This window comes from Triturus cristatus, chromosome 6 (genome assembly GCF_964204655.1).
Source record: "Triturus cristatus chromosome 6, aTriCri1.1, whole genome shotgun sequence".
Taxonomy (NCBI): domain Eukaryota; kingdom Metazoa; phylum Chordata; class Amphibia; order Caudata; family Salamandridae; genus Triturus; species Triturus cristatus.
This window is the reverse complement of record NC_140589.1, coordinates 1,368,767,299-1,368,784,337: the sequence shown is the minus strand read 5'-3', so window position 1 is coordinate 1,368,784,337 and position 17,039 is coordinate 1,368,767,299. Positions and strand designations below refer to the sequence as shown.

The following is a 17,039-nucleotide window of genomic DNA, read 5'->3' as shown; positions in this document are numbered from 1 at the left end:
AAGTTATTTTCAGAGCAAATTGCACTTCCCGCACACTCCTCTTTTTCTACCGGAGTATTTATGGTGAGCGTGATTTCATTATCAATATGTCTGTCTTGACTCCTTTGTTCATTGCAGATCTTTTCCTGTAGAGTATCCGGTTGTTTTGCTTCCTTTGACTCTTGCTCCAATATTCCTGCTTCTATATGTATTACTGGCTCTTTTAGCTCACTTTGCTGGTCGATAGAGAGCATCCTACATACTCTGCCTATTCTATTTATTGTGACTTTTATTGAATTTTGGCTACTATGTTCGTTGTCTGTTTTCTCGTACGCCTTATTACCTGGTGTTCTTTCTTGCTTTTCTCGATTTATATCCCCCTTTCTCCTCCTAACTGTTTGCCATCTGTTATCTGGACTGGTACCTTTTTCATCATCGGTGTTATCCTTAAGTGAACCTGCAATGTTTTTTCAGCCCCATCTCCCTTTTTAGTATGTTGGATTTTTAATAGCCTTAATTTGCCCTTCTTTTGCCTGCTGGGTTCTTGAACTCCGAGATCTGAATTGGAACCTCTATCCTCTTTGGGTATAACTCTTGTTTGGACCTGCAATGTTTTTCTGCCCCTTCTCCCTTATCAACATGTTGGGTTTCTTCTAATTGCCTTTTTAAAAATCCGGGGGTTAGCATGGAGTCTGTGGTTGACCGATGTATAGGTGTTGTAAGACGCATCTGATTCCTATTCTCTTTGTTAGTAATAGCCAGAGCACTTGATGCATTTTGCTTTGTATTAAAACTGTTAGAATCCGTTGTATGATTTAATTGATCTGGGCCCGTTATTGGATCCTCCACTGTATCTACTGTCAATGCTTTGTTTTCTTTCCTTTGTGTGTTTTGATTTGTAAAAATAGGGAACATTTTCTCTAATTTTGTAGTTGGTTGAATATTGTATTTTGTCCTACTCTTTCTAGCACGTTTGTCTTTTTGTTGGTTTTGCAGTTTTTGAAGTGTCAATAGTGCTCTGTGTAACTTCCTTTTGATGGTCCCTTGTTTTAGGACACGGATCCTCTATTTCCTCTTCTTCGGCTTCTCCCTTGTCAATAACACGTGTCCCTTTACATGTATTTTTATCTTTGACTGGCTCCTTTTCCTCTGTGACCTTTTGGGTTTCCCTTTCATGTTTGTATTTTGTTGTTAGTTGCACTGCCCCTAGGATATCACTTAATATTTCGGGCAGATTTGCCAATGTATCTATTATTTTGCCACATCCACAGTTGAGCTGCAGGTGGGGATTGTTTATTTGTGTTTCCGGGGTTCCCCTGCGCATTACAGAGGAGGCGATTGAGTCCAGCTTGGTATTTACGCCTGCAATGTGACCAGCAATTAGATTTATATAGTCAATCTGGACTTCCATTTTATCAGATTGGAAGTTCAGTACCCTGATTGCTTGTTCCAGTGTGCATAATAGGGTATTACTCCATGGTGCCATGTGCAGTTCATCAAGGGAGTTTCCAGTATCCCTAGACTCGTGGTCAATCCTACTTACCGATGAAATTGTTATTGGAGGTGACAGATTAAATGTATTTATTTTCGTCGAGAAGCTTCCTTCCTCCTGTGCATTCACCTGTTTGTCAATCCTCCTGACCGATGAAATCGTTATTGGTGATGATAAATTTAATTAATCTTTTTCCATTGGCAGTCTTCCTTCCTCCTGAGCATTTGTCTGTTGGTCTGTTCTTTGACCATGATTTGAAGGAGTAGATACCATCATTCCTGCTCTTCCCGATGCTCCCTTCCCAGTAGGTAGTGTCGCGATAGGCAGTCTTGCGATATTCCCTTCGATTACATCGTTCATTATTTCCTGCGTTTGGGTATTGGTATCTAGTATTTGCAACATGTTGACATCATTTGATAGAGAAAATGAACTTGACCAGGCGTTATCTAGACGCCTTTCCTGATCATCCAGTTTGTTTTTTATTTCCTCCAAGTGCTCGTTTTTATCGTCCTCATTTGCGCTTCTTACCAATGCATGGTTTATTGGAGGGGTAATCTGGTGTATCTGAGCTATTGCTTTTACCAATCTACTTACTTGCATTTCCACAGTTGGTTTTTGTAAGTATAGATGTATTTTTTGTATGTTTGAGATATTTGGAGATTGCTGTACAGAAGGCAGTGCTTAATTTGTAAAATATTAAGTGCAGGTGCTCACATTTTTTTTAGGAGGCCACACCCACTCCCCCAGCTCCTCCCACTTCCTCAAGTAGCCCCACCCACTTAATGTATTGGCCTCGCCCATACCCATAAGCCTCAACACATCAGCGCTACCTCAGGGGCCTCACACCTACATACCTGCCCAAGCACCTGGATACCCTCTTGAGTGATTAGTTCACTATACAAATCAATATTACATAACATAATATAACATTTAGGAAGCCTATGACAACAACTTAAAAATGAACTCAAATTAGAGATTGTATATAAAACTTAAAATGGAGCTTTAGAAAAGGTCATTTGAGTACTTGAAGCAGTTTTGCAAACTAAAGAGAATGTGCTTGCACTGCGCTGTTCAAAAGAAAGGAAGGGATGAAGGAAGGAATACATTAAAGAAGGCAGCAACAAATGCAGGCGCAAAGGGGAGTACTGGAGTGAGGAAACAAATAAGTGATGGATGAAAGAAGGAGAAAATAAGAAAAAGTGAAAGGAAGAAATTAAGGAATAGTGCGAGAAAAGAAGTGAATGTGTAATGGATAAATAGAAAGAAGAAAGGAAGAAGAGCAGAAGGAAGGTTTGAGGATAAGAAAGGAAGAAATTAAAGAATGGGGTGAAGGAAGGAGAAGGGAAAAAAAGAAAGTAAGGAATAAATGGAGGAAAAAGTGCACCAAGGGAGGAAGGATGGGGACTGAATGAGGATGTATGGAAGCAAGAATGGAAAGAAGAAAGGAGGTATGGCTGGAGGGGCAGAGGAAGAGAAAAAGGAAAAAGATGGGACGAAGGAAAGAAAGGAGGTCAAGGGAATGTATGCGAGTTTGAAAGATACTGGATGAAGCAGGGACAGAGGGAATAATGACAGTATAATATTGCAAAGAAATTGAAAAACAAAAGATTAAAATACATTTATGTGTCCTTAACACACCATGTATGTTTGTAAAGCACATATTCACCAGAGCTGGCCTGGACACCAAATTCAAAATGTTGCTATCCAGCTCAATGGCACTCATTTTATCGACCCCAGAAAGATGAAAGACTGAGTGACCACACCAAGATTTATATGTATGACCCTGAGATCAAACACAGATTCCTGGAGTGGATATAAAGATATGTATGAGAAGGAAAAACATAAAAGGGAAAGGGAGGAAGAAGGAGAGGTCTGAATGCAAGGATAGACACAAAGATACAAAGGTAGACAAGGAATGTGAAATGAAGTGGGGAAAGCAGGAGATTGGGATTGCAAGATTGGAGTGAAATATGATGAGAATGAAAAGTGGAAAGAGTAAAAGGCAAGGGAAGAAGAGCAGACAGCGGGGATCGCATGAAAGGAGAGTGTAAATGAAAGATGGAAAGGTGTAAAATGAAAAGCAGTTAATGAGGGGAGGCGGCCATTAAGAGGAAACGTGGACGTAGGGCAGAAAGTGAAGGAAAAATGGAGAGAAGCAAAGGAGTGAGGTGTGAATGGGGGAAGAAAAGCAGATACTGAGGGACAGTCCCTTCTTCCCCTGCCCCCTCCACAGTTCTGGTGTAGCTTTCCTGTGACTCTGCTCCGACCACTAGGAGAGGACTAAGGGGATATGGAGTTATGTGCTTCTCGCATTTGACTGAACCTTAAAGAAGGAGCATAGAGAGGGGGTGATCTTTATACGTTCTGTTGATTTACTTCCTTCCTTTCCTCCAGAAATCCCTAGATGTATAATTATCACCAGACTCATTGGGAGGGGGCAGTTACCAAACCCTGCGGGGTTTGAGATGGAATCGCTGTAAGCTTTCCTTTTCAGAGTTTGCCTTCCTCTGTTCCTCGAATGTTTTGAAAAGAAGGGTGGACCTGGGTTGGCTCTACCCAACTCGAGACCCTAGGCTTTCTTGTGGGACAACACCGGCACAAATTAAGCACTGGGAAGGACGCAAGTAAATTGGCAGTGCTCTTAGGAGGGGCAGACACAGGTTGGAGAAGGAAACCCTTCGAATAAGAAGCAGGCAAAAGAGAATGGCAGGAGATCCAATCAGTTGTACTCAATGGGAGGGCTCTAAGCTAATGTATGGTCTTAGAAACCCCACAATATGCCTTACATCAGCGCATGCACTGTCTTGGAGGCTCTACCTACCACGGACCAGGACACAGACCTGGAGGCATAGAAACATACAATGAAGCTGACGCATGGTCTGATAGATAAGAAGACAGGCTAACACATATACAGAGAGACCACTGGATGTATGGAGAGCTGATATGGGCCCTTAATGATTTATACGCTGGAATTTATTATTATAATGCAAACTCTGAAAAAATGACAGGCCAGCCAACTTAGTAAAGAGTGTGGAGGAATTCAATTACAGATGTCTTAACCTCCAAATTATAAACTGTGGTCCTTGTTCTGGCAGCCTCTGCTCTCCTTAATTAAGTGAAATGCGTTAATTTAGTGTTGCTCGCTGAATCTCTAAAAAGCGTATTCTCTCCGGTGTGCCACGCTAAAAAGTCATATGCAATTGCTGAGTGATGCTATACATTGCAGAGTAGTTAGTGAATACCCTTTAACATGCAAGTTTATGGGTGTGCACAGCCTCATGGTGCATTCCAAACCAGGAACTAGCGCTTCCCGCCTACTTCTAGTCCCTGTATGCAGTGCTGTGGAAAGGTGGCAAAGTGAGAACCTTGCAAGAATCCAGACCCAGATATAACAGGAGCCACGGCATAATGAAAGAGGCTGTTAAACTGATATATTGAGAACGCTGCCCTAATCGGTCTACTCACTGCATGGCAGTAAAAGGGTAAAGTAATTTGGAAGCATCTTATTCCTTGCACAAGAAGATATTGTATACGACTCCCCATCCCTGAAACGTTTGGTTCAAAGTGGGAAGAGGGGTGGAGATAGTTTATTTTCCTTCTGGTTACTGCCTTGGTTGGGCGGAATGTCTTCAACCTGGTAATCCTCGCTCAGTAACGCCATGTTATTAATTAGTCAAAATATTATACTGAGTTAGACAGAACTCTGGGCAAACAAACACCAGGTCAGATATACATATGTCATAGAGTCACGGGTGTCAGTGTGCCCACAACAGCTCTAAATAGCGCAGAGCATCATAAAATACAAAATATTAGATGGAACACCTAACACACTTCCAGCACTGCACAGATGTACCACTTAGATGTATATTACTGTGCCCACAACAGCGCTTGCACACACCATCAGGACCCACCAACATACAACAGAATGTGTGTAAACAGAGCTCCTTAACTCCACACAACACAGCCGACGAAAGGCATCAGTTGGCTATCCAAGTTCACAAACAGCACCCACAACATCAAGTTAATACACACATATACAAACTTGTATGATAATAAACAAACCAGATCACCAGTTGGCGCATAAGCCTGGTAGATAGACCTCCGGCCACACCCACGAAACGGACAACACATATCATTAACAACAATCAAACATTGTCACTGCACAAATCACTTGGCATGAGCACTGAAAGATCCAGTCTGCCATGAAATCCTTTAAAAGAAGGTGACAAGACACCGTTCGCAGTGGGGTTTATAAGGCAATACCCCAAACAGCCCGATGCCAAATAATTATAACATAAAATAACAAAACAGATCACTTGATTATGACTTATTTGGAATTTTAAAAAACAAAAATCGAACACAATACAACAGTCCTTACACAAACAAACCTTATATTCACAGATGATATTTACACATAAACTTTATCAAATCGATACATTAACAGTTGAATATAAATATGCATGCACTCATACCTTTCCTCCGGCTCTGTCGCTGCCTGCCTCTCGCTTCCCCTGCCCCTTCTCTTCCTAGGTGTCTGTACGTTTTTGTTCCATCTAGTGTTCTTTCTCTCTTTCCTCACACTCTCTGGGCTTCACCTTCCTCCGGTTTTCTTTGTGCTTCTTCTTTTCTCTTCTCTCCTCTCTCGTCCCCATTTTAAACCTACTTTTCATTATCGTCTCCTCTCCCACCACCTCTTCTTCCCTTCCCTCCTCACACCCCGTCCCTTCTTGGCAGGTCTCTGCGCCTCGCTCAGCTGTGCTAGCATGTCCCGTTACTCTGCCCTTCCCAAAGTTATGGCCTAGAAACGGGAACAAGTAAGATTCCCCGGTGACCCTCTCACCCCACTCCCTGTTACACAAACCCCAGCACACCCCCCGCCCCCCCCACACACACACACACACCGAGAGCACTGACACAGCCACGTCCTGCCCAGAGAGAGCCGAGGTGGAGGCTTGAGGGGAGGGGGGATCTCGCTCCTGTTATCCCCGAGCACGGTGAGCACTCGGAGTTTGTCTGAAGGAAAGTTTTGCATTTAAAGTATGCAAGGTGTCAGGGAGCGCAGGACCCCTGAGCTGCGTCAAGGTTAGCCCTCCTTTGTGGCCGGCGTCTTGGATAGGGACAACCAACCAACCAGCTCTCGCGCTGCTAGGAGTGCCCCGGAAGCCGATTTTTGTGCTGAGACCTGCCTCTTCCGTTCGCGCCGAGGCCTGCCTGTTCAACTTGCGCTAAGGCCTGCCTGTCCCTGCAAAGCCTTGAAGGTGCCGCCGACCACAGCCCTGTTCACCACTTCATTCCTTGCTCCGCAGCTGACGGACCCGATCAAGCCTCAAGCAGTGAAATAAACTCCACCCTGAAAATGTAAGCACCTGCAACACACACCTCTGGAGCATAACTATGCTCACAAATTCTATAGACCCGGCCCTGAGAAATAGGTGCCGGTGCTTAGCACCGGAAAGCACCGGCACAAATTAAGCCCTGACAGAAGGAGGACTTATTTTACTGGAGGTGAATGCACGCTTTTGCTGTTGCTCAGTTGTTCCCGGTTTATCGTGACTTTAGTTCGCCCTGATTACTGGTGCTATAGGACTCGGCAACCGGGCTGTCTCTATAGTTGGTGCGCAAATGGCAGCCATTAGATCCTTTAAAAAGAAGAATTTTTGGATCCCGGTATTTTTACCAGGGCTAAGAGATGTTATGTCCGGTGTTGGTGCAGAGACTAGCCTCTCTGTCTGGGGGGCTTTCTTTTTTGGCTTATGTCTGGCCCTTCCTCTGACGTTTTTTGTTTTTTTTTGCCTATATTCACCTGCCGAACTTTCCCAGATCTCATATTTCTCAGTTGCTGAACTGACTTGTGGAGTGGTGTGGCTCACTGGTTAGAGGCAGCAGACCTGGAAGCAGAGGACGGCCCGGGACCAGTGTTCAATTCCCGACGCGGCAGGGTCGTGGACCAGGGCCAGCGGACTCGATAATTCTCGCCTCGGTGCCTACTCTAACCAGGGATCACACTCGGCAACTCTGGGCATTAGCTTGCCTCATCCCCACAACGGCCCCCCACATTCACCGGGGATGCCTGGTTTCACCTTGGAGATACCCAGGAGGGACCATCTCACAGGGATAGCCAGGATGGGTTCCCCAGCGGTCTACAGCGCCAGGACGCCTCAGGGCAGCAGTGCGCTTTACAAGACACATACATTTACATCTCCTTGGGAACCCCTCTGGTGTACTTACTCAATTGCAGTAGGAGTTGTGGTTGATGTTGATGTAACACTGCGTTGCTGGTGCTGCGGCCTAAGCAGCCCAATCAACCCTAAAAGGTTTTACGGCTCTTGTACCACCTCAAGGGAGCCTTGAGAGTCCTACCTCATTTTGAGTTAGCTCGCGGCTCCTACTGTGATAAACAGCCTTTCCAATATGCTGTTCCTGTGTTTTTGATCCTAACTTTGCGTACTCCACCACACCAGGTAAAATTACTTCGGCAAAGGCAGCCCTCTAGTATGTGGTTCCGACCACGTTAGGTAAACTTCCTGCTTCGTTTAGCAAACTTTTGCTGCTCCTGCAGGGTAGCCCTCCCCGCTGGACAGCACACCCCACGGCTCCTGACGCAGTGGTTAAGCTCTTGTTAAGCTTGCTTGCGCTTACGCTCTTGTGCCCACCGCAGTCTATCACAGTCTGTCGCGGCTCCAAGTGCCTCCCCCCCGTGATAAATGGCCGTGATAAATGGCCGCGATAAATGGCATATCGCCTCACCTCTTTTGAAGGGGGGCCAGGCTGGGGGCCCGGTTCACTGTCTGCGGGGCTCAATCCAGGTTCAATATGGGGCTCTGTCCGCTGTTCGGCGTTTGCGGCAGTTCTCGCTGTGCTCCCGCCGCGTTCTGCTCCTCTCCTTCAGTACTTCTCCTCGGTACCCTTGGGCCTGAGCTCTCCCGCAGCCTCCGGGGCCTCCCGCGGGGCCTCCCGCGCCACCAATGCTTTGCGTTTTTTTTGTGTGGACAGTTTAGGACCGGGTTACGCCTCTTGAAACCCTCACGGTTCTCGGGTCCCGCACTGCCACTGCCCTCCCACTCTCCCGCTCTCACTCTTGCTGCGGGTCTCACGCAAAACCGTTGCATTTATTACTTGTGATTCAATTCTATCCTTCTTTCTGGATGTTATATTTTAGTTTGTAAAGCAAGTCTCAAGTGCTTTGATATTGTTTTCAGTCCAGAATGAGACGAGTTAAAAAAAATCAAACAAATTAATAAAACAGGCAAGTCTGCCAAAGAACAAAATGCATTAACCCAAAGATCAACATAGAATACATTCGTGCTTTACCTTGGCAGTCCAGGAAATAGCAAATGGCACTGGAAAGTCTACTATGCAATCTGGTGGTTCCACAGGGTACTGAAAAGAAAGCAATCAACTTATTCAGAGGACTCACTACCATACATAGTAAAGATGTGAATGCACACAGAAAATATTTACTTGCCAAACACAGTTATGTGAGCAACTAAAGATAAGCAAGAAAAAACTGCAAATGTGGGTACATTTTTATACCTCATGGCATTTTTCTATAACTCATATATTCTACTCATACAGTATTAATATGCGATCTCCATTTCTTTAATGCGCTTTCTGCAAACAAAACACAAAATTTTCCTGAATAGATCAAGAATACAGATATTACATATGCCTTAGCGTGATCTTATTTTGGCGACCGTAAAAAAAGATTTAAAAATTAAATAAACCTATTTCTTAATGTAGTCCCCTCACTTTTTCTGGTCCGATTTTGCTGGTTGTAAATTTCTATGCACTATGACAATGCTAAGTAGTGGTCTATTGTCTGTGCGTTGCCTCTAATGCATATACCCTGCTCTGGCTTCACTTAATTGGCTTATTTATCTATCAATTAAAGCCACTGTACATGGCGCTAAAAGTGCTCCAGTGACATGGAAGTTCAATGTCACATTCAGGCTCCTGTCTGTATTTACACCACCCACTTGTATGAAAACAAATGTATGTCTCCAAACAGCAACACTGTGCTTTCACTTGGCTACAGGTTTAAAGTACTGCAGACATGTGGCAAGGAAAAAAGCCACTGCTATGTAGGAAAACCTACTTTTATAAATTAGCTAAGCCACTCCTAACACCAAAGAACGGAATGCTCATTATATAAAAGTGGGGGCAATCTCCCCCCCCCCAAAAAAAAATGAACAGTTGCAAAAAGCTGTAGATAATACACCTGCATTTTTTATGAATAGGCCTTGTTAGGAATAAAATCACTTTTTCCTAGCTAGACTTCAGAAAATGTCACAACGGAGAAGAGAAGTTCTTTTTTTACTTAATTTTGAAAATCGAATTCAGAGGCGAAAGCAGATTTTTGTGAGCTTTAGTGTAAAATTAACTTTATAATAGTACACTTTGTGCTACTTAAGAGAACTGGGTTAGGACTCGTTTACCTTTCAGCCCTGCTCCATAGATTACCCCTTGTGCAGTTCCATGAAACACATAACTTTAGGTGTTACAAACCACACATGGTACAAGAAGCAGTTCCAGCAGAAAGAGAAACAGCTGGTCGACAACTGTGTGCAAACTGCTGGAAAAGCAAGAAGCCAACAGGCATCAGTATCTGCAAGGAGTTATGAAGAAGCTTGATATCACACAAAGAATGGAAGAAGGTTTGATAATGGAATAAAACCAGGAGTTACAAAAGATGAGTGATAAATCTATTTGTCATTTAGTCCTCCATCTTTATCAACTCACTGTATTTATGTTGTGCTATGAAGCATACACATTCTCATGTGCTGGTTCAGATCAGGCTTTTCCACAGAAAATTAACCACAATCCAATAGGCAATTTTTATTTTTTTACAAAATTACATCAAGGGTGCTTTGTGCACTCCAAATGCCACATCAACTGTGAAATCCATAAACAGAAATGGAAGTTACACCGCATTAAATAGGACATCAGATGGAAAGGAATATTAAATATTGAAGCAGAATTGGGAAAAGCCACAAAAAGGATTTCCAGGAAGCAAGCACCTTTAAAATGAAACCAATTTGCGGCACTAGTTTTTTTAAAAGAGTACAATCAATCAATCGGGGATTTTTTGGAGTGCACTAAAAACCTGTGAGGGTCTCAAGGTACTGGGGAAGTGGGGTGTGGGGGTGGACAGCTCCGTTAGGGTCAAACGAAAAGCCAGGTCTTGAGGTCCATTCTGAATTGGTGCAGTCCCGGGCTCCGTCGGAGGAGAAGGGGGAGTTTGTTCCAGGTCTTGGCTGCGAGGTAAGAGAAGGATCTTCCACCAGCTCTGATCCTGTAGAAGCGAGGGACGGTGGCTAGGGCGAGGTCGGCTGAACGAAGGTTTCTCTTGGGGACGTGGAAGGAGATTCTGTCATTGAAGTATTGGTGTCCGGTGTTGTGGAGGGCTCTGTAGGCATGTGTGAGCAGCTTGAAGGTTATTCTTTTTTCGACAGTGAGCCAGTGGAGGTCGCGAAGGTGTTGGGTAATGTGGTTGTGTCGTGGGATATCAAAGATAAGTCTGGCTGCGGCGTTCTGGAGTTTACGAAGGAGACACTTACTTGCAGTGGCATATGTTTTCAAAATTGCCATTACCTAAAAAATGCAGGATTATCATCTGCAATTAGCCCATTTGAATAAAGTTGCTAAAGTACAGAAAACAAATCTGTGGCTCCACCACACATTTCCAGCACGGCAATTGAAGCCAGAACTCATCCTGGGCCTCAGTATTTTTTCTTCCAGGCTACAAATTAATGGGTAAATCGACTTATGGGCCCGGGAAGCACCTACCATGCCTGCTTTCTCTCCCCAGTATCTGATAAAGGATCAGAATAGTGGATTTGCAATTTCACCTTCGGGTGTCGACCAGAGAGTCCTGTTAGGGACCAGTCTACCAGAAAAGGGCTACTGGTAGCTTGCGGGCCATCAGAGGCTATGAGAAAAGTAGAAGGCTTTCAGCGGTGTTGTCAATGGGGAGCTCACATCCTTCCACCACCTTGCTCACAGTTCTAATTTCTATTTCATTTCAAACTACTTTCGAGTGTCACTGCTGCTACATGTTCTAATAGTAAACCCAATGTTTTCTCGTTTCTAAATTTTGAAAAACACTCAAATTGCCTAGGGTCGATGCTGATCATTAAAAAAAATGGGACCTTTGCTGTCTCTGGAAAGAAGATTTGTCCTGAACCTGTTCTTCACTAAGGGACTAATAGGGGCTGCTGTATGGTTAATGTGTTGACTCAACCCCACTGCTATCAAATCTGCCAACTAGAACTTGGGTATATAAAAGAAAAAAATAATGGTCCTGACGGTCTTTTACATTAAAAAAAAGTATATTTGTGGAACAGTAGCCAATCTGTTCGACCTCTGTATACTGCTACAAAGAATACTATAAAAGTTTCTCATGGGGCAACTGAGTGTATATGAAATGATAGAAATAAAAATAAAGATTATTTATTCTTAAACAGCATAAATTATTTGAAACACAAATGGTGAGCACTCAAGGGCAGTTATTGTGTTTCCAACTGAGAAGATCGAAATGTAAAAAAGAAAAAAAAAAAGACATTTAAAGAAGGTCGGTACGGAGCATCCCTAGTTCTAATATCTAAAATAAGTTGTCCATGGCGGTCAATTTTTCAACCAAAAGGGGAACTGCAGGGTCGCCATCATAGAGAAATTGCTTTGGCAGCAGTGGTACATTAAATATAGTGTTCAACATCATCAAGAAGGCCTCGGCAAGAGTTAGGAAAGATAAATATCCTTGACATGTCCATACATTTAATGCAAGGAATAAACAGTAAAATAAATGCCCTGTTGAGGAGCTTGACAAGAAGAGTTTTAAGGAGATACAGTCTTAGACGGGCAATTTTAGAAGAGTTAAGGAAATGCGAACTGCTCCATCAAATAGTGGTATAATTTTACATTACATCCCAAAGGGAGTCTTGCTATTGTCTTCCAGGGACAAACAGACTTTAGCACCCTTTTCTTCGTTACAGAAGGTTCTACTCATTTCAGACTTTCAAGACCATGATTAAGTTATGGAAAATTGAGAATGTATTTGTTCTATGTCTGGATATCAGATTATTTTGTAGGCTTGCATTTTAATTCTGCAGCTGTAAGCAGTACAGCATGAATAAATATCAAATAATGAATAAGAATCTTCCTAGGCCTCCTCCTCTATCCAGGACCATATCCATACGTACCAAAAAAGGCAAGTACTTATACGGTCTCCCACAGCGTCCCCATAAAGGATCCGCAAGGAGATCCAAAGTTTCTTGAGTCTCAGCCAGTGCTTCCAGGTGTTGAGGGTTAATTTTATTTATCAAATAACTGAAGAGTCTTTTTTTAAATATGTTTATTAGGCGTCATAAAAATACAATAAAAAAGTATATCTAAAAATATATACAAAAATGTTTGCCAAGCCTCCGACTTTGTGAATATAAATCTTTGCCCATGATGGTTAAAATAACAAAAATCTCCAATATATTATTATATATTAGCATGATAAACTTCAAAATCATTGATATAATAATAAATACCTATAACAAGAAGGTATACAACATAATAAATGTATACAAACGTATGCACAGCGTTATTGTTTTGCTTATCTTGTATTTATGCGATTAAGACCATCTGCCCACAAAGAATAAAATTACATATTTTTGGCCTGTTTTAGTGGAGTCTATGAATAAACAGACACAAGAAACAAAAAACGGAATAATGTAGAAAACTGAGCAAAATGGACTTCACTTAAATGCAGAGTCTCTACTTCTAAGTTATAAGATACTTGTCTTGATGTATGTTGCTAGCATTAGTAGAGTCTTCCTTTCCTCTATCGACTTGTGAATTTCCATTATCATTTTTAACCACGGGAAGTGCCACGTCCATATTATGCATTTATTGACAAGAAAGCACAAATACAGAGTGTCCACCCTGCAGTGTTAGGTGTGGTTTTGATGTGCGGCCGACAGATAGGGCAAGTGGAAAGTTCGAAAGCTCCTGTAATGCTATTTTGTCCATCAATTGTTTGTTGTAACGCTTTTCGCCCTAAGTGGGATGGGTATTCCCAGACGTGGGACCCGTGCTCACTACGCCACTGGAGTCAAGCTATCCTGGCTGATGACGGCTGATAGCCAGAAACCGGTCCTAGGATGCTTGATTCCGGTCCAGGGAAGACATGGCTTGGCAGTTCGGGCTGGACTGTTCCCATGAGGCACAGGGTCAAGACTGATTTGCATATGGCCATGTCTAAACTGGGGTGGTGTAGTGGGCAAAAGAACGATGGATTTAACCCAGATCTCTGGACTGGGGGAGAATGTCTGCATTGTCAGCATTCCGTCCATCAATTGTTTGTTGTAACGCTTTTCGCCCTAAGTGGGATGGGTATTCCCAGACGTGGGACCCGTGCTCACTACGCCACTGGAGTCAAGCTATCCTGGCTGATGACGGCTGATAGCCAGAAACCGGTCCTAGGATGCTTGATTCCGGTCCAGGGAAGACATGGCTTGGCAGTTCGGGCTGGACTGTTCCCATGAGGCACAGGGTCAAGACTGATTTGCATATGGCCATGTCTAAACTGGGGTGGTGTAGTGGGCAAAAGAACGATGGATTTAACCCAGATCTCTTGACTGGGGGAGAATGTCTGCATTGTCAGCATTCCGTCCATCAATTGTTTGTTGTAACGCTTTTCGCCCTAAGTGGGATGGGTATTCCCAGACGTGGGACCCGTGCTCACTACGCCACTGGAGTCAAGCTATCCTGGCTGATGACGGCTGATAGCCAGAAACCGGTCCTAGGATGCTTGATTCCGGTCCAGGGAAGACATGGCTTGGCAGTTCGGGCTGGACTGTTCCCATGAGGCACAGGGTCAAGACTGATTTGCATATGGCCATGTCTAAACTGGGGTGGTGTAGTGGGCAAAAGAACGATGGATTTAACCCAGATCTCTTGACTGGGGGAGAATGTCTGCATTGTCAGCATTCCGTCCATCAATTGTTTGTTGTAACGCTTTTCGCCCTAAGTGGGATGGGTATTCCCAGACGTGGGACCCGTGCTCACTACGCCACTGGAGTCAAGCTATCCTGGCTGATGACGGCTGATAGCCAGAAACCGGTCCTAGGATGCTCGATTCCGGTCCAGGGAAGACATGGCTTGGCAGTTCGGGCTGGACTGTTCCCATGAGGCACAGGGTCAAGACTGATTTGCATATGGCCATGTCTAAACTGGGGTGGTGTAGTGGGCAAAAGAACGATGGATTTAACCCAGATCTCTTGACTGGGGGAGAATGTCTGCATTGTCAGCATTCCGTCCATCAATTGTTTGTTGTAACGATTTTGTCAATGACAGCATCTTTGATTTGAATAATAAGTGTGTTACTTTGGCCAACACCACCAATTCCACTCCACCACTAGTTAGTGACATGTTTCACACAATGTACCACCTGAAACAGAAATAAGAAACACCTGGTGACCACTTTCCCATAGGGTTCAAGCTAAAAGGAGGAGGCAGAAGTATGTGTGTGAGTTCATAAAACCTTTGCTTGTCAACAAAAAGATATTGTTCACATAGGAGGGTTTTCCACATACCCTTGCCTCTGATCAAGATGTCTGTACTTTGTAGGCTTACTGTTGCATCATAATAGTAAATGCAGATTTGGAAATTATTTTGAGTACCTGCATATTTTCTACCAGTCTGGTTATTTCTGCTGTGCTGTTTCAATCTGTAATCTCAAGTGTGTGGCGAACCATGGAGAGCCTAATTTGAAGAAACTTGAGAATGGTTTACTTTGGGAGATGAAATTATTTAAAGGATTTGCCATGAAGTCATTACATCTTCCTTTGTAAATTGTGTACACTACTTCCCTCATTTAATGAGCCATATGACCCCCTCCTTTCACAAGTCTTAAGTAACAATGTTACCAAAGATGAGCCCATCAGGCTTAGACGGGTTCGCAGACGGGTTCGCGACTCAGAGACTATGCCGACTCCTCTTCACAACTATGAGGCAGATTTACAAGCCCCTTGCGCCACTTCTTTTCCCATGTTAACAATGACGCAAAAGTGGCGCAAGGGCCTTGTAAATCTGCCCCAAAATGTCTATTGCTGAAACCACGCCCCTTTATTGACATTTTCATGGACCATTTTAGGAATTTAAGACCTGCCACCTCCAAGCTAGATGCTGACACAGTAAGTATACCTTCTTCACTGAACTGGTTGGTTCATGCTCCTTCAGTCAAACATATATGTAGAGAACCAGACACAAGCAGCCCCTTTTTCAGATGCCCTACCACCACCCTAATCCCGTTATCACACAGCATATAACATTTCTCCCTTTAAGTTAAGGCTTCTTAATGCGAAATCTACTATAATAGTTATTTTTCCAAATCATAACATAGAAAGTTCCAAGATCAGACTTACTCCAAAAAACCTCAGACAATTATACAATAGCGATCATGCCAATATATGGTCTCCAAGACACTTTTGCATCATTTTAAGATGAAATCATTGATCTCATTTCTGCTTTTACCACGGACGATAAATGGCCTGTGAAATTAGGTGACAGCAACATATAGATGGATAAAGAAGTTAATAAAGGCACATGTGTCTCATATGGAGACCGAGTGGAACTGCTACTTGTAGGCCTCTGGCTGGCTAAAGCCATAGCAGTGCAATGCTCTTGTGTGCAGGCGGCTGAAGGGGATGCGTACGTGGTGTATCCGTAGGAGGTGCAGTGGAAGTTAGCAGGTGAGAGCAGCAGCAAGGATGATCTCAATTCCAGTGTTTGCATTTGATGTGAAAAGGAAACGTGGTCTTAAGTAGGGAGTCTTTAGAAGGTTGAATTACACGGTTTCATGGTTTTAGTGGTGACGTCTCGTGGAAGTCCGCAGATGAAGTTGGATTAGTTGATTAACACTGTACTTAGGGAGGAGAGGCCAGATTTCAGTGTTGAGCTGATCTCTGGTGTCCTACAATGTTTGAGCTGCAGAAAAGAAGACCATAGTAGGTGAAAAATTTGACTAACTTGATTGATGAATGTTGTCGTTACAGAATGCAGGGCAATGTTGAGTCTTGATGACTGAGTGTCTACCTTCTGTCTTAGGGGGATGGCCAACATACTGTATGCAGGCATACAGACGAAATGTTAAAGGTGTGCAAGGAGATAAAGGACTTTCAGGTTTTGGTGATGAAAAGTCCTGCTGTTATAACAGGAAAGGTACTTCTGTCTGGATAGATGGAGAGAGTGAAGGAGAGCTATCGAGAACAAGTTACTTGCCTTCAGTAACACCTTATCTGGTAGAGGTTACATCTAGCCGCAGATTCCTTACCTTTGAATTTCCCCAGGTGTCCGATTGGATCCAGAAGACTTTTCGTGAGCAGTACCTCTGCGTACCAGTAGGTGACATCGATCGGCTCCGCCTGAGCCGTCTGCGTCATCCGCGCCAGATGTGATGTTCGTGTACCTATATAGGTGCCACCCAGGCACGCTGATGTCAGTTACTTTTCACAACTTTCCACACCAGAAGCTTGGAGCCATGAAGAACACTGACCACTGATGTATAAATCTTGGGTCCTGA

The 17,039-nt window shown here is 43.6% G+C and overlaps 1 protein-coding gene across 1 annotated transcript in view; it reads right to left on the bottom strand.

Moving 5' to 3' along the window:
• Positions 1-17,039, bottom strand: part of FANCL (FA complementation group L) — a 433,780-nt gene that overhangs the window by 279,513 nt on the left and 137,228 nt on the right. The window contains exon 7 of the mRNA XM_085612370.1: positions 8,783-8,851. Coding sequence (XP_085468496.1) covers positions 8,783-8,851 — 69 coding nt within the window. The remainder of the gene's footprint in view (positions 1-8,782; positions 8,852-17,039) is intronic.